This window comes from Halichoeres trimaculatus, unplaced genomic scaffold, assembly GCF_033239565.1.
Source record: "Halichoeres trimaculatus isolate MK-OKI-2021-1 unplaced genomic scaffold, fHalTri1.1 fHalTri1_scaffold_21, whole genome shotgun sequence".
Taxonomy (NCBI): domain Eukaryota; kingdom Metazoa; phylum Chordata; class Actinopteri; order Labriformes; family Labridae; genus Halichoeres; species Halichoeres trimaculatus.
The window spans coordinates 21,635,797-21,654,870 of NW_027437199.1; the positions used below are offsets into that span (position 1 = coordinate 21,635,797).

The window sequence follows — 19,074 nt, forward strand, 5'->3', positions numbered from 1 at the left end:
TCAATATTTTTTTCTAAAATGTTTTCTTTATCTTACTTAACCTCCTCAATGCCTTTACCTGCATATGATTCACCTTTTGTATGAACCAGGTTTATGCTGTGACTTTAATTATGCATCAGCACAGAAGGGATGAGGATTCAAACAACTTGCAGCTACAAAAGCACACAAAAAGACACCGTAGCATAAAAATAAAAGTTCAAATATGGCTATATGTCATGAAATTAGTAAGTAAAACATTATTAAGCAAGGCAGGGATACTACAGGGCTTGTTTTAAGTCGTGTGTTAAACAATAGAAATGCTGCTCGACCTCCTGCCAGAGAGCATGTTCTGAACACAGTCACAGTCTATAAAGTCAGTGGGGAAATAACCAACCAGAAGAACTGGTTATTTCATAAGATCAGCAAGGACACTTGTATCTTCTTTTCCAACTTTTTCAGAACTCTTTCAGGGATGACAACATTTGATCAGCTGACACAGCCAAGCTACAGGCATCATGGACCCAAGTCTGTGGCTTAACTTCAGAACATTGTAGTTTTTTTATGTAAAAAAAAAAACACAAGAACCCAAAGATAAGAGTTCACAGGGCACAAGAGGATAAGGAAAGAAGATTTTAATAAAGATAATATACAATAATGTAAGCTAGTTGATACAGGATATGGAATAAAAGATAGGAGCTATAGGACTTTATTGATATCCTGGGGGAAATTTTCTTCCTGCATCAGTAGAGGCGTATAACATAAGAACAAAGTGTGAAATAAAGCACACAAGTTAAATTAAAGTGAGTGCATAGAATAACATAAGTTCACACAATCAAATTGAACAAAATAAACAGTATAAAATAAATCGGCATAGACTAAATTTTACAGAGTCAAGTTTAGAAATAAAGTAATAGGTTATATCACAAAAACAAGTTAATCTGTGTAAACAACCTTTCACACTGATAAATGTGTCAAAATGAAATTATAGTGAGTAGAATAAAGGAATACTAAAAAAACATATTTCAATTATCATTTTACCATATATTTCAAAATACTTAAAGCTTAACAGAGAGGTAAATGTGAGGCCTTGCTGCGTGATTTTAGGTAAAAGTGCTCTCATTTTAGTGAATACAAAAATACCATAAAAAAACTATTTGATTACATATGTGCGTACGGTTTCAAAGAGACACTTTAGTTCATCAATGTTTTCATATTTTGCCGATGGAATATCACGAATGTCATTTTTTTAAGAACTCAAAACCGCTGCTAAACGGAAAACTCACACATTTCTACTCAGGCGATCTTTTCGAATCTCTGTTTACGTCACTAATGTGCGACGTAGGGACCGTTTTCTCTCACATGTTCGCCTCCTGTGTGCGCTCATAGGACTACAACAAATCTTTACCACGCAAACAATTTTGGAGACTGCTTTAGTTTTAATTACAAACCAAACAGCCTCCCCAAAATGAGCTCCCAGATCACCTGTGTCGGGTGGGTGAGGAGAGGCGTTGCGAAGGAAACTCCGGACAAAGTAAGTGATTGTTCAGCTCGCTAGCATTAGCATTAGGTAACGGCTAATATGTCAACAGGACAGTTTTATCACTTAAGTAAAATAATTTAAATGACATAGGCCGTTGTTTTGTTTTGAGAAGTAACTTCTTACATGTTAACTGCTGTGTAACATGTTGACATGTTACATAATGAGTTATGTTTAATAATACAGCTGCTACGGCTGTGGATAAACATGCAGTTTTTTTCCCTCAGGAATATTTTATTGATTTTAACAGATACACGTATTACAACTGAACAGAAGAAACAAAATTCAGAGAAAATAATTATTACTGACCCACTCCCTGTTATTGAACAGCCCCAATGTCCAGAACTCCATACTGCCCTTTTCAAGTGCTAGAAGTCAGGTTATTCACCATTTCAATACTTATAATGCCACTAAACAGGCAGCTGAATCCTCAAATACAAGCAAGAGGTAAACATGAGAATATTAAAAAGAGGTAGGACCCATGAAATTATTTACCTGAGACTCAGAAGGCAGTAATAAACAGGGTATTAAGAAATAAGAAAGGCAAAGCTAATCAGAGAAGTACAGTGTTGGTTTACACTGACTGGATTTGCTGAAAGTGTTGTAGGAATGTTCCCCACACTTGAGTGAACTTTTCACTGCAACAGCATTCGTTTTAAAACCATGGAAGTGATATAATATCTCAAGTGTAAACACTGTCAAAAGATACTTGGATCTTAGATAAAATATGGGGAAAAAACTATAACTTAAGAACACGAAATCAGAAAAAGTAGTATTTTAGTGATTCCAACTGTTAAAAAAAATGTGAAAATGTGTAAATTTTTTATGTCTCTTTAAAAAAAACAAGAATTTTAGGATGAAAGTGATACCTTCTTGTCAAAATAAAAAGTGTTTGATATTTCTGTATATTGCTTCAAGGCCAGTGAAATAATCCTTATTCAACTCACCTTAAAACGTATAACTTTCAGGTTGAGCTGAGTCAAGAGGAGCTACAACGCATCATCACTGAAGCCAAAGAGGAGCTGGGGTATGTCTGACACACTTATTACTGCAGCACATGCTTTTAACTTATCTCTTTGAATTGAAGAAATATTAGCACTCCAGTCACGTTTGCTCTTTACTTGTATCTACCATTTCTTAATTGTTTTACTTGTTTTCTCTCCTAAATTAGGGAACTAGCAGTTGAAGATGATGATGAAGATGAAGATGAAGGGATTTCTTCAGACCCTAACAGCAACATGACAGAAGCTGCTGAAGCACCAAAGGATGGAACTGGGGAAGAGAAGGAAGAAGATGATGAGCTAGCAGAGTACGGCCTGGATAAATATGATGAAGAGGATATAGGTAATGGAAGCATGGAGGGTTTTGTGCATGTGATTTCTTTTCTCCTTGTGTGGAGACTAACTTTTGGTTTTGTTTTAGCGACCGCTAACCTGGGTGACAGTCTGGCTGGTCTCACAGTGTTCAGCTGTAATGAGGAGGATCCGTACATCACCATCAAAGACACAGTGAGTCCTGTACAGTCCTGTCATAGTGGTACTGAGAGCCTTCATGGCATGTAATTGTCAAAACCCAGAAAAACTAAACTACAGTTCTATTTAATAGTGTATGTTTGATCCAAAAACTCTTGTCTTATCAAGGCCGTTTATTCGGCTGCTTTTGTTCTTAACTGTAGGACCAATATGAGCGAGACGACTTCCAAATCAAGCCCATGGACAATCTGATCCTGACAGGCAGAGCAGAGAAGGATTGTTGTAACTTGGAGATTCATGGTAATTGACCTGTAATGATTTTAATTGAAGCTTGATTTGTATATTCTCTGTACATTTCTCTCTTATCTTCCCTAATCTTATCCCTTCCCTGTTTGCTATTCTGTTCATGATTGAGTTCTTGTTTCCCAGTTTATAACTCAGAGGAGGAGTCCCTGTATGTTCATCATGATATTCTGCTGCCTGCTTACCCTCTGTGTGTGGAGTGGTTGAACTTTGACCCCAATCCTGGAGAAGGACCTGGTGAGAAAAACAAGTTTTGATTAAAACGTCACATTTATTTTGAGCTAACAGAAACTTAAGATTAACAGAAACTCTGGAAGTTTTGAATTTTTGCTTCACTGAATTTGTTCTGCTCTTCATGTCCTTGGCACAGCTAACTATGCTGCTGTGGGCAACATGACGCCGCAGATTGATGTGTGGGATCTGGATGTGGTAGACTGTTTGGAGCCAGTCTTCTCCTTGGGGAGCAAGAAAGCGTCCAAAAAAAAGAAGAAGAGCAAAAAGGTGTGAGCCTGATGACATGTTTACATTTTTAGTTTTTGTTTATTTGTCATTCTTTTTATGTCAGGTGTTATGACACATTTTGCTTGGTTTTGTTGGTCCAGGGGGCAGCAGCAGCAGAGCCTGTTGAGGGACACACAGATGCAGTGTTGGATCTATCCTGGAACAAACTGATCAGGTCAGAACTCTCAGATTATCCATCAGTTATTTTACATCTTATATTCATTCAGCATCTTTATAAATGTCTGCTTACAGTCAAATTAAATTACATTTGTACTGTACCTCAAGTAAGTCTGAAGTGAAACCTTTTGTTGTTTTTGTTTAGGAATGTGCTGGCCAGTGGATCAGCAGATGACACAGTTATTTTATGGGATCTATCTCAAGGCAAGCCGGCAACGACTCTACGCAGGCAAACAGATAAGGTACGTAGTGAGAGATAAGATGAGTGATTTGATCCACATTCTAAAAATATTTTGCTTCAGCTCTTTAAAAGATGGATCTTTTGTTTCTTAGGTTCAGACATTAACGTTCCATCCATTCGAGGCCCAAACTCTGCTCTCTGGATCTTATGACAAGTAGGTTTACTTTGGTATGTTTTTGGTTCATGAACTTGAATTTTTTGCACAGTGTGAGTTCTGGACTAATGTTTTCTCCAACAGGACAACAGTCCTGTACGACTGCCGCAGTCCAGACAACAGCTACCGGACCTGGAGGTTCAGTGGTCAAGTGGAGCGATTGGTGTGGAACCACTTCTCACCGTGCAACTTCCTGGTGGGTGGTCACGTTCTTCTTGTAAAACTTATAAACAGATATGAACATTTTTCCTCTCAGACTGGAGATGGTTTGGGTTTTGTTCATGGTGTGTCTATCATTTTTTAAATATTTTGATTTACTTATTTCTTTCTGTAACATTTAATTGGCGTTCCACTTGACACTAAACAACTGGCTGTATGTCAACAGCTTCCCCTGTAATCTCTCCTCAAATTAGGTGCAGTATGGGAAAATTACTCCTTTATGTAATTTGTATTGTATGTAATGGTAGTGAGTGAATCTGTTATGTAATTCACCTGAACCTCAAACTGATCAAACAGGGTTCGAGCTCATCTGAAGCCTTCGAAAGTTTTTATGAATATTGATCAGTCTGATAAAGTAAACTTCTGTATATGCTGAATGTTCAGTGTTCGCCTAGTGTCTTTTTGTTTCATCTCTTCAATCAAAGTATTTTTGTGATTCAGGCGAGCACAGAGGATGGATTTGTCTACTGTCTGGACGCACGCTCAGATAAACCTGTTTTCACACTGAGAGCTCATGATGAGGAAGTTTCAGGTAGGTAGAAGGTCAGAAAACCAGTCTGTTCAGTCTCTCCTGGATCCTGTCTGCTCACAGCAGGTGAAATCCTTCAATGTGGCGTTGGTGTCTGGTGTTAGCTCTGTTAGCAATGTCTGTGAATAGCATGGTGTTACTCTGCGCTCTGGTATTCCCTCTGGTGCTGGGTTAGCGCAGCTAGCTCCTCCGTCTTATTGGAGATAGATCTTACGTTCCCAATAAACATGGATGGATAGACAGGTTGATGGCATCTCTTCTTAGCTCACACCGCAGCACTAGTAAGTTGTCCTTGCCTCCTTCTCCTCAGCTTGTAGAGAGCACCAGGCCCAGCACCAATTAGCATCGACATGCTACAGGTTACTAATAGGTGAAATCTTGTGCGTAAACAATGCAACCATGGTTATATGTAGGATGAGAACACGTAGGATAACACAGGAGTAAAAAAAGGTAAAAACGCCACTGTCAATAGTCAAAAATGAGACATAAAATGTAATGACAGGCTCCAAATACAAAGACAACAAAAATGACAAGAAAAAAAAGCGAAAAACAACAATGAAGAATCACTGTTTGAATAGATCCAATGGTGGACGTACTATCTTTTAAATAGGATTTCTTACCTTTTTTGTTGCTGCAGGTTTGGACCTCAGCAGCCAGATTAAAGGATGCCTGGTCACTGCATCAGCCGACAAACACGTGAAGATTTGGGACATTTTGGGGGACAAACCCAACCTGGTTCACTCACGAGATATGAAAATGGTAAGAAGACACATTTACAGACTGAAGAGCTTTTTTTTCTTCACCTGCTTTGGATTTCTTTTGAGTCGCATTCTTGAAGTGAGTGATTGTAAAAGGAGTCATATAAACTTCTCTGTCTGTGTGTGAACAGGGTGTGTTGTTCTGCACCTCGTGCTGCCCTGATCTGCCTTTCATCTACGCCTTTGGGGGACAGAAGGATGGCCTGAGAGTTTGGGACATTAGTGATGTTGCAGCAGGTATGACAAAGTTATAGTCCCTACTTTTTTTTCTTGAATCTCATAAAAAGTTCAACAATCCACACTCTGTTCTCTAGAACACACCCCTGATCTTTATCCGTGAGGTTAGTATTTGAAGTATAAACTCATATATAACACATGCTGTGATGGTTTGTGTTCAGTTGCTGAGGTGTTTGGCAGTCGAGAGCGTCTGGTGGTGAACGCGGGATCACAGGCATCAAGTTCAGCAGCCACAGCAGAGATGGAGACCTCCTAGTGGCACTGTTGATGCAACAGCAGACTGTAAATATGAATGAACTGAGGATCCCAAAATGCACTCAGACTGGTCCGCCTTGCTGGTGCCTTCATAGTGCAGTTTGTGGGGAAACTATTGAAAGGAAAAAAAAACTGCAACCATGAAGGATTTGAAAGGGACATCAAAGTGAAAACTGGGACAAAAACACCCGAGGAGCTTGTTCAGGTTCTGTTATTGAAAATAACTTAAACTTAAGAAAATGTTTCTTGCATTCAAGTAAGTATATTTTTGGAGGAAATTATTTTTGATTTTTTTGGTGGAAGCAAACATTAAATTCATCCTCTAAAAAATGTTTGGTTAGTTTGAGGTCTCTCATATGTTTTTTTTCTTTTTTAGCCCTTTTTTATCTTTCTTATTTTTCATGATAATTGACATTTAAAAAAAAAAATCTTAGGATCTCAACTTATTTACCCTGTAATTTTGGAGTAACATCTCTGTTCTCCCTCAAATATAAAGTTAATTTAAGTAGTTTTCTCAGTTTGACTCGTTTTATTTCTACTTTTGCCCTATTTTTTGTTGGTTTAATGCTTTGGCAGTTCTAAGGAAAGGAGTTTTACTTTTCAGATACAAACTGGAAATATTCAGGAAAATAACTCACATTGGCTCATTTTAATTTGGATCAGAGGAAATTGATTAATTAAACCTGGTATGTATTTGCAACATTTTTTTTTTTTTACATGAGCATCCTGGTTGCAAAAAATGTCGCAATGAAATATTTGAATACAGGAGTACTGTCACATCTGGCCAGAGGATTGAGAATTGATCTTTGAATGATAACTTCATTAAACACATAAATACTTTTGATATCCTGTGCACTGTTTTCTTCTCTGATGTTTGCACAGTTGTGGTGGAAGTACGTTGTGACACAAGGGAGGCTTCCATTATAAACGTTGCCAGCTCAAGCTATGTCTTGAAGCAGGTACAGAATGGCTCAACTTGTAATTTTAAATATTTACAAATTTTTGTTTTGTGTGAAATCACATTGGTTGAAATTACGTGTTAGATTAAAAGACATATAATGAAAGAAAAAAACTGAAAATAAGAAATGAAAAACTAGCTCGGATTTATATTTAAGTTTTAAAGGTAGAGAGAAAAGTAGAAACTTGGAATTCATACATTCACGGTCGTTACCTTTCATTGAAAAGCGGAACGGAAGCGAGCCTGCGGGGGAACACGGAACAACAATACCGATGCACGCTTGACGGCAACTGAGCTGAGCATGGCGTCGGGTCATTTTTCCAAGCTTCACTGTTTACTAACCAGACTTCAGAACGGAAACGCTCTCCTACAGACTCAAAGTAAGTAGTATTTTCAAAGACTAAGAATAAACGTCGGACGAAAACATTTGTTTACAGTTTAACCCCAATAACGCACCTCTGACGGGGCTAAATGCTAACAGGCGCTAACCTTGAGAATGTACAGAATTACCCCCAGTGAAATAAAAACTGCTACATTTCTATTTTTACAGTTTTTATCGACCTGCATAAATGAAATGATTTCTAATGATAAACCGAAACTTAAAAGTTACTTTATAACCTCTTGGTCTTACTCTAGGTTACCTTTGCAACATAATGCTCATAATTTGCTCCTCTGTTTCCCTGCAGCATGTTGGATGTCAAGGCGACTGAAGTACAGCTTCGGGGGTCATTTAATTGACAAAAACAGGTATTTTAAGATAAATACTTTTAAATACATGATTATGAAGCTATTAAAGTCCTTTTGGAGTCCGGGGTGCTGGGTTGGGCTGTCAAAGTGCAACACATGTTTGGCTGGTTAGGCTTTGTAAATCTGACTACAAGATCAGGAAAGAACTTATAAGACTTAACTGTTTCAACTAAAGAGGGAAGCCATATGGTTTGCCTTTATTTTTTTTTTTTTACTGATGAATAAATGCAAAATACCAAACATTTTTGTGTAAACAGTGATTTATTTTATTGTGAATATGCACTGAGAACATGTGAGATGTGTGATACTTGGTCCTACTTTGTGTTTAGATGTTTCCGGGGTTAAGGGAAGACTGTGGCTGTCCTGAATGGGCAGCGACAGCCAGGGGATTGATATTCAATAAATATGATAATCTAGATACTAAAATTCTATTATCTTGGTTTTAGTGATGTGGAAGTTGGCGTGACTTCTGATGGTAAAACAATTGTCTGCCACCATCCAACTGTTGACATTCCCTATGAGCTTACCCAGGTAAGAGGAGAGTTTTTCAACGTGCCATTTGCTTGTTGTCAGAACCTGTTTAATTGTTATGTAGTGTTCGATCTTTTCTACACTAGAGAGATTTAATATTTTAATGACTACCTGATTTTAAAACTGAATTTGGTGAGGAGCCCAGCACAGTAACAACAAAACAACTATTTTAACATGATCACACACTACTCCAAAAGATACACGCAGAGTTGCTGTACTGTTATTATTATGATGAAGAGTTATTTTTTTATTTAAAATGATTTTATGATGTTTAATTTTTTCAGCCCATAGAGCACCCAGATGCTTTGAAAAACCCGGCTGAGACCCACGACCAGGTTCTAAAGGCTCACCTCAGCATGGAGGTGCTGAAGGACAAAAAGGGTCCCTCTATAGAGGAACTGAGCAAGATGTTTTACACCACCAAACACCGCTGGTATCCAGTCGGACAGTAAGTACACACTGATTATGACCCTGACAAAACTTAGGCTCAAAGGCTTGATTTATAATACAGTGACTTCTTAATCATTTTGTCATGAAAGGAAATCTGTCACCTCTTAAAGAGGATGTTTAAATTGACATCCCCTCTCTCATTTCTTGCAGGTACCACACGAGACGCAGGAAGAGAGATCCCCCAAAGGATAGATAATTTATGTCAAAAAGTTACTAATAATTGTGTGTCATGATGTTAAATAAACTGTAATGTGTTAGGCTTGGTGTGAGGAGTTTTTTGTTGTATTGGAACCATTGGCTCTTTAACTCTGTACAGATTTACTTCACTACTTTTAGTGTCTTTTTTATAATTTCTGTTTTAAGGTTTGTGGGGCAGAAATGAAATATACATTTAGATGCTGTATTTGTTATTTTTACCTCATTATCAAAACAAAAGCTACCATCATATTGATATCAGGTGAAGAAATGAGTGTGATTTAAAGGTTTTGTGGCTCTCTTGGAAAGAAAGAAATCATCTAATGTCCTTACCCTCAAACTATGAGACAAACTATGGACTGGTCACCAGTCAATCACAGGGCTGACACAGAGACAGACAACTTTCATGCACACACTAAACCCACAGATAAATCAAGTATCTGATGAGCGTTCGTTTGGACTGTAGGAGGGAGCAAGGGAACCCACGAGTGAACGTGGAGCACAAGCAGACTCCACACAAATAGGTTCCTGGGTTTAGCCAAGGAATTGTAATGCTGTTCATTTTTTAGATTGTCTCGTTTGATTAAGTTTTACTATTGCACAGTTTAATTTCTGCTTTTTATTTTATTTATTTTGTTCGAGAACTCATGTTGTTGGGAAGCACCACTGTTTTTAGACGTTATTATTATTATTATTATTATTATTATTATTATTATTATTATTATTATTATTATTATTATGTTTTACACTGACCATCTTGAGCAGATTTCTTACGTCTTCTGCATCAACCGGAAAAGCGCGTTCCGTGTCCCCGCCCCGTCAGCCCAGTCAGTCCGACCTGAAGAAGGCGAGTCCTCGGCTAAAAATATAAGAGCTAACACAAGATGGCCGGTTTGCCTCGTAGGATTATTAAGGTACATTTAACAACAACCATTGTACATAAATATTAATAACTTTATGTTTGATTTTCTGAGTTTTTATAAGCTCAAATAGATAACGCTCTGTTAGTTCGTGGAACGTGCAGCCTCATGTTAGCGCGGCTAAGACAATTAGCACTTTAAAAGCTCGCTGCTTCGTTAGTGTTTTTACATTCATTTTCCCCGTCCGCCGTTATATTCCTGAAAACATAATCGCTATCATGCTAAAATAACAGCTTCCACTTTTATATGTTGCTTGTTTCAAGGATAAATCAGCATATTGTGAAATTGTCTCCCTTTTGCCATATGAATGGACTCGCTGGGTAAGCTAAGCTAGCAGCTGTGGCTTTAGTGAAAGGCAACAACACGTCTGACACTTTTGTGAGACATTCCACTTGTGTTGAGAAATCAATGTAATGCCTAACAGTCACCATAATTACAGTATAGTGCGTTTAATGCAGAATGTATCTGTCTAACGGGCAGGACTTAAAGGCCTGTTGCGTTGCGGTCTTCCCCTCAACCTCAGGCCCGGGGGTGGGCGCGATCAGCTTCTTCCGCCACATCCAGCAGCTTTTTTTCCCCCAAAAACAGGTTTTCACTGCACGGACATACTGTCATTTTGGCTCCTGTAGTTTGTTTTAACGATGATCCGTGTGGTTTACGCGTCATTAAACACTTTTTGTATAAAACTGTTGACAGCAGATGTTCCCCCGCACCTGCTAAACCAAATGAAGTATGGCAATTCATTTCACTTCCTCGTCTTGATTTCCGTTTCGATTAGTCCCTGATTGAAAAGATATGCCTACAGCTTAATTTATCGTGCAGATCAAGTGGATTGTCTTGTCATGTCTGCTAAACGTGTATTTTATTGTATGATAAAGACTGAGAGCTACATTCAAGGCCTGCACAGTTAAGAAGAACTTAGAAACATGCTAACAAGATTTAATACTGCAACAGGGTGAAGTTTGAGAATCAGAAATCAAAGGATATGTTCACTTTCAGTGCACTTTCCTTGAATGTTATCTGTCTCATTGCTTTCTTTAATGTTTCCTTATGTCTTACTCAGAAACTCATTTAAAGTGTTGTCACATGTCCCTCATTCTGACCACACTCAGGAGACACAGCGGTTGTTGGCAGAGCCTGTCCCGGGGATCACAGCGAAACCTGATGAAGAAAATGCACGTTACTTCCATGTGGTCATTGCAGGACCTCAAGACTCTCCTTTTGAAGGAGGCACATTTAAACTTGAACTATTTCTTCCAGAAGAGTATCCCATGGCAGCTCCAAAAGTGCGATTCATGACCAAAATCTACCACCCCAATGTTGACAAACTGGGAAGAATATGCTTAGACATTTTGAAAGGTAAGGAACAAGTTTAGCGTCTTACATTTTTTTCAACCACACTCATGCAACTTTTTCCTGTTTGTATGGTTTCAAACCTCAAGATGAATGAAACCGAGCATGACTATAAATGGGAACAGCAGTGGTTAGTGATATCTGACTGATCTCAGGAAGAAAACGTCACCTCAGGCTTCTATCTGAGACCAGGGTGATTAACTTATTCTCAAAACAGTGTTGAATTTTGAGCGAGGAGGCTCCTTTTGGAATATATGACACAGATAATCATTGTTTCAGGTGAGACTAAAAGCTCAGTCCGACTCATTGTGAAGGTTTTAAGAAAAGTATGATTTCATGAACTAAGTAGTTAAGCTGTCTTAGATCTGTACTGAATGATGCAGATTTTGAAAAATGTAAATCTGAAACAGCTCAAACAGTTCTTGATTTCTATGTATCATATAAAACGTAACAGGCAACTACTGCTTTTGTCACTGAATTCACCATCAGATATAATTTAGAGACCAATAAGGGTGTAAATCACTGGTTTCATCATGATCAAAAACTGTTGCTCAGAAAGATAATTTGATATTTACCAATAGCACAAAGTCTGCCACGATACTGTTCGATTAGATTTACAGGCCTGTGATTGATATTAGACGGTATCATGAACCATTTTGAGAATTTTATGCCACATGTTCAAGGCAATTACTTGAAATGTGGCTGCTGGCCATTACCTGCTATCCACGCTAACAGTGTTGTGGCCATAGACTGTGGCAATGTCCACATGTAGCCAGGTTTTTTCAAAAACGAGTATCCCCCCCTTGTTCATTTTCTAAAATACTTTACACGCAGCGGGTAAATCCGCTGATGATTGCTGCTGGAAGCATATCAAACCCATAATGTCCAGCGTTTTCCAGACGTAAAACCTGTGCCAGCCAACCAGAATGAGCCCCTGTCATTCAGCTGTGACCATAGACTGTATAAAACATGGACGTAGTCTTGCCAACGTCACCCAGCTGTTTCCGAAACGGAAAATGAAGCACTTTGGCTATAGCGGCCATATTGGTGGTGGCAAGGGCTTCGCCTACAGCCACAGAGCACCTGCCGTCACATGATCCTCAGCTGTGCCTCTTATTGGGGGAGCTCGCGATCATAATAACATCTGAAGAGCCGCGTTAGAAAAAAATTCACCTCCCGTACAGTGGGTGCTGGTAGTTAATTTAGCGACTCAGACAGGAGACGTTTTTTGAACCAGGCTGTAAATAGGTGAATTTCTGCTTTGAAAACGGCTTATTTTGGCTTGGTGTGTTTGTGACTTCCGCTACTTCCGGAGCCAGCCTTAAGCGAACACTGGAGAAACAGCAGATCTTAGCACTTCAGCATTGTCTCATATTCTCAGACCGGAGGTTGCCGCTTGGCTGTGACTTTGAAAACTGAAAACTCTATTTACTGGCGCCCACACGAAACTATGAAACTAAAGTTTTCCAAAATCTTAACTTCAGCTGGTCATTTTTAGTGACGTAAAGCTGCAGTTTTGTGTGGACGACAGGCGTAAACATATAAAAATGTTTTCAGTTTCTCAAATACCCGGCTATGTGTGGACATTGCCTGTGGCTGGGTGGAAACTGTCACAACCAAGACCTTGGAGATGGATATGGTTGTTTAAACTTGTAATTGATTTGACTGAACCATTGCTCAAACAGTAGACCAATTTAGTGTTTGTAAACTCTTACGCCTCTGTGCACTCTCTGTGAGGGAGATTACCACCAAAAAACTTTTTTTTTAACTGAATATCACCCATTTCATGGATGGTAAAAGATTCCCAGGTTCTAGAAGAATCAATAAATGGATGGATGGAAAACATCAATCAGTGGATAGAAGTTTTTAGGGGAGAAATCCAGCGTACCACAAAGAGGAGTTAAAACACTCAAGTGACTCCGTGCTTATGACTGCATTATCTGTTGACACTTGCCAGACTGTGGAATATAAAGACATAAACTGGTGTCAATGGACCAGAAAACCCCAGAAACCTAAGTCGAGCACCCAGACCGCTAAGAGACTGGTTAATTTACTTCAAACATAAAGTGCTGCAGACATTGTTGGTGTTTTGGTGTAAAGTGTGTGTGTTAACTGTTGACTCCCAGCTGACAATAACTGACACGTTTGGCTGAGAGTCACCAGTTGGCATGGTCACTTTTTGCAGCAAAACACCGGTGGTTTTGTAACAGTCGACACTCCATAAAAGTTGACTCCTTCGTATCGTTCTGACAGCTGACCTCAAATTAAGCGGATGTTTTTCTGCTGCTTAAAGTGCTCAAAAGGCAAGCTTATGTCTGTAAGAATGAAATTCAATATTCTAGATGCAGTGAAACCAGATAGTAAAAAGTTTTAATACCATCCTGAAACAAGTGGTTTATTTTCTTGATTCATCTCTGACACTATTGAATATAATAAAACAAGAGGCAGTTATCCATGAGTTTACTTTGGACAAGCTGACACGCATCCAACACCCAGAAATCAGCCTGGGAGCAAAGTACAGCTTTAAATAAAGAATTTATTCTCCAGACTGAAATGTGTCTGAAAATTGGAAATAAACTTTTTTGAGTTTTAAAATAGCTGAAATGCTGCTGCTTATGTTTGCACAGTGTAATCTTGTGAGACTAAGGCCCAGGAGCTTATGTGATTACACCCATTAAATCAAGTTTGGAGGTATACAGCGTCGGGTCATTTCAGTGGCAGGAGCAGCACAGACAGCAGGAGACAAACTTACAACAGCAGTAGTAAAGGAAGGTAGCTGCAGAAACAGTGAAGTTGTTACTGTGCACTGACACATTTTATTTCATTTCTCTGCTTTTTTTCCTGACCCCTCCCTCCTTTCCAGATAAGTGGTCTCCAGCCTTGCAGATCCGTACAGTGTTGCTGTCTATTCAGGCGTTATTAAGTGCTCCCAATCCAGACGACCCTCTGGCAAACGATGTCGCAGAACAGTGGAAGAAAAACGAAGGCATTGCCATAGAGACAGGTGAGGATTGACTTCATTCTTATTTCAGCTCTTAGCATGAGCCAATGTGGAATAAACTACACCTGCCTAACTACTGTTTGTAGTTTATGTGTCTGAAGTGTGAAAAACTCACTACTAGACAGCAGAAATAGTCACTGTGGTGCATTATGGGAGTACTGAGGGGTTACAGTTTCTGTCTCCACTAGTACTTCATCTCAGGGTGCGGTCACACTGGTCATCTGATCTGTGACTCCAGCACCACGATTGGCCCCCTGCAGAGCCATTCCTTGTCTGGCCAGTGCAGCCCATGATCACACTGCTCTTATGCCCCGTTTACACGGAGACTCCCGCAACGATTCTTCCTTTGCGTTTTCAAAAGCCACCCGCGTTTACATGAGGACGGCGTGAAAACGATCCGCGTTCATACGACTCCAGGAGAAGTCTCCTCTTCTGTTCTTTCTTTTTCTGGCGTTTTGTTGTGCGAGACGGTTGGCAATCCAACCATAACGCGCATTACCGCCAACTACTGGCTCAACTGGAAATGTGGCTGAGCGCGGAGCCTTCACCTAAAACTGCGAGTGCGCATGCGGTGACGTCAGCGTTTCACCCTGAGACGCTCCGCTCTGTGTTTACACGAAGCTGGATGGAGGAGCGGATTCAGATCTTTCCACTCTGGGGAGCGTTTTCAAAAGTTTGCATTTTCACTGAAAACGCAACGTGGTCTCGTCTAAACAGAAGGCCAAAACGCAACGAAATGTTTGCGGAATCGACCGTTTTCGGCGTCGCGTAAACGGGGCCTAAGGCCTTAAGCCGCGTTTCCACCAAGCAGTCCGGGTCGGTTCTTCTTGGTACGGTGCGCTTTTAGTGGCGTTTCCACTGACTCATCCCGGGACGGATCCCTAAAAACCGAGACGAGCCGTCCCACTTTTTTGGGACCCTTTCGTATGGGTGCCAGACTGAACCGATCCGCTCTCGGGAGGTGGAGCAACACACTGCAGACGGTTGATTGGTCAAAAGAATCGTCACTTACCCCGACAGTGGCTGCATTTCTCCTGGCGGCTTACAGACTTCTCTGAAACGAAGCTTGATTGCACTTTTTAACAGAGAGTTACATGAAAATCACAGAGAGGACGAAATACTGCATGTTTTCCATCCGTGCTCTTTGTTTACTGTGTCGCGTTTTCTTCATTGTTGGATTTAATAGCGGGATAAGCTGCTACGGTGTCGCGCTATTGTTTACCAGCTGTGGCTTCCGGCATCCAGCTTTAACACCGCCTTCCATGATAGGGCATAGTTTGCGGTGGAAACGCAAACGGGATGAGACTTTAACTGTCCCAAACCGTCCCAAACCGTACTGGACCGACCCGTACTGCTTGGTGGAAACGCAGCTTAATATAAACCAGACTTAAAGTGATACTCCAGGATGGAACAAGTTGGGTCCTATCACTGATTTTGAAAAGATCCCTGATTTTGATATTGCTAAACAATATCTGCTATTTATCGTTAAAATGTGTCGATCTTTGTGAACTGTCAGGTTTTTGTTGTGACAGTAAACCTGATCAGCGCACACTAAAGTTACTGTTAGCTCTCAGAGTTGATTAGACCATTTTTTCAGTGACTAAAAAGCTGAAATAATTCAACTGTCTGTAGTGACATTCTGCAGGTCCAAACTAGTTGGTATCGCTGCCTCCCTCCCCTGATCTCAAAAACGCAGCCCATGCGTCTTTTCACCAAAGGGACTAACCTGCTGGTTGCTGAGCCGTATAGCGGCTGTGACAGAGAACTCTCTGCAGGCAGTGAGGAACAAGACTTCAGCAGCAAAAAAAAATCCTGCACGTCTCTGCTTGTTTGTGTGGAGGTGTTGAAGTGTTTGGAAGGTTTTAGAGAGTGAAACAGCTGTGAAGCAATCAGAGAATCAAATGTTAGGAAGTTTCTTTTGTCTGATCTTTGTCACTGCATTGGACTTCAGTATTACAAAAACAATTAAATAGTTTTGACTTGCGTTTTCCTTTTAATTTTGAGTAATATAGTGTGAGTTACATAAATATGGCAATAGATCACAATATTGTGACATCATGATACCATCGTATTGTGACCCAAGTGTTGTGATGCATATCGTATCCCGAGGTCACTGCCAAAACTCACCCCTAGTGTCAGTTAACCTTGTTCTCCCTTACTTTTAAACATCACATTCTATGCTTCTAGCAGTTTGTGGTTGGAAGAATTGCTTTCAGATAACAGTGGAATCTGTATTTGCTACGAAAACTTAGGCTCATGAGGAGGAAATATCCAACATTTGGGGATCACTAACATCTTTTATCTCTCCCTTTTCTTCTTGCAGCTCGATTATGGACCAGGAACTTCGCAGGCAAGAGCGAATAAAGAAGAGACGAGGCAACTGAATGTGATCCACAAAATGTACTTCTACTCTGTCAACATTTGAATTTAACGGACACGCTGAGAAAAAAAAGAAACAAGATTATGAGTCCAAATCTATTTAAAAGACAAGATTTACTGCTGCAGACCTCTGGGTGACTTCCTTCCCTCTCTAAGAAGCGTTTAAAGTGTGTGTGTGTGTGTGTGTGTGTGTGTGTGTGTGTGTGTTAGCCTTTTTTTTTCTGTGTTACTATTTAAATGCATGGACTCAGAATGACACCCTCCCCACAGTCTTACAAAAAACATGAGACGTGTTGCTCTGGAAGAGACACGCACTGGTACGTTTTGCAAAATACACAATCATGTATTAAAGATGATCTTCCTTTCACACACACACATCAGAGACGACACCACAGACGGCGTGCATCTTCTTTGATCAAGTTTCTCTTTACTCCTTTCAGGAATGAGCTTTCAAAGAGTCGTGTTTACAGTCAACGAGGAGGTTAGTTGGATTTCCACTCCGGTGTGTCCCTTTTATACTAACATGAGGCTGAATTTGACGTTTTGCTGGTGGTGCTTACAGTTTGATGTAGTTTAGCGTTGATCTAGGAGGCACTTTATTTGGTGCACAGAGGCGGGAATCGCAGTATTATCACAGCCTGGCGTCAGAAAAGAGAAAGCAGCTCTCATTCACTTTACCCTCAGTATATTTATCTGTGATTTGGTACTAGAAATACAGACAAATTCAGAGGGAAGTTAATAAAATTTCACAGTTGGAGGAAGTCTTTCCATGTTTACCAGTAATGAAACCATATTTCTCATCCTCAGCTCACGTTTGAAAGCCCTTCAATGCCTAACATTTTAATTTTGTATGCTTTGGCGTCACTTTCTGTTAGAACACCAGATTAGTTAGTGATCAGAGGAAGCTCATATCAAAGGTCCAGAGTTTTTTCCCCTGTTTCAGTTTTTGAATCAGTGGAATTATTGTTATTTCCTCCATTTTCACACAGTTCAGGGAGGGTAAGCAGATCACTTCCACATGCTTTAAAAAAAACCTGTTCTCACCTTAAGAAACACAAGGTCTTTGTGTTGAAGAGGAGCTGTGTGCATGCAGAGACAGGCTCTGAAGTAAGTGTTGAAAACGTGCAGGTTTTTTTAAGGTGTCGACGCTGAGCCATTTCTGTTTTTACATTTCTTTTTTAACTTTGTCAACCCTTTCTTTCTATGTTGCTGGTTTTATTTTCAGTGTAGGAGACATGTACTGTGATCCGATTGAGAGCAGGAAAAACAAGTATGTAAAGTGTTAAACACTCAAAGGTCTTTATCATGCCATATTTTGTAGATGTGATTTTCTTTCTGATGCAAGGAGGAAGACTCGGATTAGAAGAATCAGTTTGATGACATCTACGTTGTGCTCAGTGGCTCATCCTGACCGTGTTTGTAGTGAAATGTTTTCCTCCTGCTCTCCATCGGATCATCACAGACTTTGTGTTGCTTAGTTTTCGTTTGTGTCCTGTAGTCACCCAGAGTTATGAAACTGTTTCTGACCGCTACATTTACTCAAGTCTGGAAGGAGCGCAGCTTAAAACCTGGTTAATTTATTCTTTCACTGTTGGACTCTGACGAAATCAAGAAAGTCACTCACTGGATTTTTGAGACATCAAAAGATTGAGAGGTCAGCCTGGTGAAAATGCTCCCCGTGTATAAGAAACAGAAAAGAAGAGTTCTGTTGGTAATTTCAGTACATTTGCATACATGGCTCTTCAAATACTCTGTAAATAAACTGAGTTGAGTAAGTAAGAGGGCTTGTCTCATTTCATCTTTTATGCTGTGTCTGACTTTGATTCCATGAGAGTAAAACTTCTAATCCTTTAACTAAACCAGCACTTTATAAACTTACTCAAAAACATGAAGCATCCTTATAAATATAACATTAAGGAAACATTTAAAGCTTTTTGCTGGAAGCTTATCCATTCATGTCCAGATTAACATCAAGACATTTTGTAAAAAAAAAAAAAAAAGCAGTGAGTCCAAAAAAAAAGGATGCAGATTTTTAAAATCTTTTTTCATAAACAAACAGTGATGTAAAAAAGTTTTCAGACAGCCCAGGCTTTTGTGAAATACTACATCAAGAATCACTCTTAGGTCTTCGAGTGCAAATTCATCTAGTACAGTCAACCAAAATACTTAAAGAGGCTG

General features: G+C 39.7%; 3 protein-coding genes across 3 annotated transcripts; all 3 read left to right on the plus strand.

Moving 5' to 3' along the window:
* Positions 1 to 1,326: 1,326 nt before the first annotated feature.
* Positions 1,327 to 6,578, plus strand: pwp1 (PWP1 homolog, endonuclein). The gene is made up of 15 exons (XM_074698280.1): positions 1,327 to 1,510; positions 2,485 to 2,543; positions 2,688 to 2,860; positions 2,939 to 3,024; positions 3,192 to 3,288; positions 3,418 to 3,528; positions 3,662 to 3,792; positions 3,894 to 3,967; positions 4,115 to 4,211; positions 4,303 to 4,364; positions 4,449 to 4,560; positions 5,025 to 5,115; positions 5,750 to 5,871; positions 6,002 to 6,107; positions 6,269 to 6,578. Exons 1-15 carry the CDS (start codon positions 1,445 to 1,447, stop codon positions 6,361 to 6,363), a joined length of 1,482 nt encoding a protein of 493 aa, XP_074554381.1. The 5' UTR covers positions 1,327 to 1,444; the 3' UTR covers positions 6,364 to 6,578.
* Positions 6,579 to 7,558: 980 nt separating this feature from the next.
* On the plus strand, positions 7,559 to 9,355 carry mrpl42 (mitochondrial ribosomal protein L42). Its single transcript, XM_074698577.1, has 5 exons — positions 7,559 to 7,700; positions 8,007 to 8,067; positions 8,514 to 8,598; positions 8,883 to 9,046; positions 9,199 to 9,355. The coding sequence occupies exons 1-5, from the start codon at positions 7,622 to 7,624 to the stop codon at positions 9,242 to 9,244; spliced, it is 435 nt and encodes a 144-aa protein (XP_074554678.1). The 5' UTR covers positions 7,559 to 7,621; the 3' UTR covers positions 9,245 to 9,355.
* A 670-nt stretch (positions 9,356 to 10,025) lies between these two features.
* Positions 10,026 to 18,677, plus strand: ube2nb (ubiquitin-conjugating enzyme E2Nb). The gene is made up of 4 exons (XM_074698602.1): positions 10,026 to 10,157; positions 11,276 to 11,522; positions 14,380 to 14,520; positions 16,841 to 18,677. The coding sequence occupies exons 1-4, from the start codon at positions 10,128 to 10,130 to the stop codon at positions 16,879 to 16,881; spliced, it is 459 nt and encodes a 152-aa protein (XP_074554703.1). The 5' UTR covers positions 10,026 to 10,127; the 3' UTR covers positions 16,882 to 18,677.
* Positions 18,678 to 19,074: the final 397 nt, after the last annotated feature.

Bases quoted from the DNA above. Each gene is read 5' to 3' on its own strand.
- mrpl42 (XM_074698577.1), top strand. From the start codon at position 7,622: ATGGCGTCGGGTCATTTTTCCAAGCTTCACTGTTTACTAACCAGACTT. The intron at 8,599-8,882 runs GTAAGAGGAGAG...TAATTTTTTCAG, and splicing joins TTCCCTATGAGCTTACCCAG to CCCATAGAGCACCCAGATGC. The intron at 9,047-9,198 runs GTAAGTACACAC...CATTTCTTGCAG, and splicing joins CGCTGGTATCCAGTCGGACA to GTACCACACGAGACGCAGGA.
- ube2nb (XM_074698602.1), top strand. From the start codon at position 10,128: ATGGCCGGTTTGCCTCGTAGGATTATTAAG. The intron at 10,158-11,275 runs GTACATTTAACA...GACCACACTCAG, and splicing joins TGCCTCGTAGGATTATTAAG to GAGACACAGCGGTTGTTGGC. The intron at 14,521-16,840 runs GTGAGGATTGAC...TTCTTCTTGCAG, and splicing joins AGGCATTGCCATAGAGACAG to CTCGATTATGGACCAGGAAC.
- pwp1 (XM_074698280.1), top strand. From the start codon at position 1,445: ATGAGCTCCCAGATCACCTGTGTCGGGTGGGTGAGGAGAGGCGTTGCG. The intron at 3,289-3,417 runs GTAATTGACCTG...CTTGTTTCCCAG, and splicing joins TTGTAACTTGGAGATTCATG to TTTATAACTCAGAGGAGGAG. The intron at 3,529-3,661 runs GTGAGAAAAACA...TCCTTGGCACAG, and splicing joins CAATCCTGGAGAAGGACCTG to CTAACTATGCTGCTGTGGGC.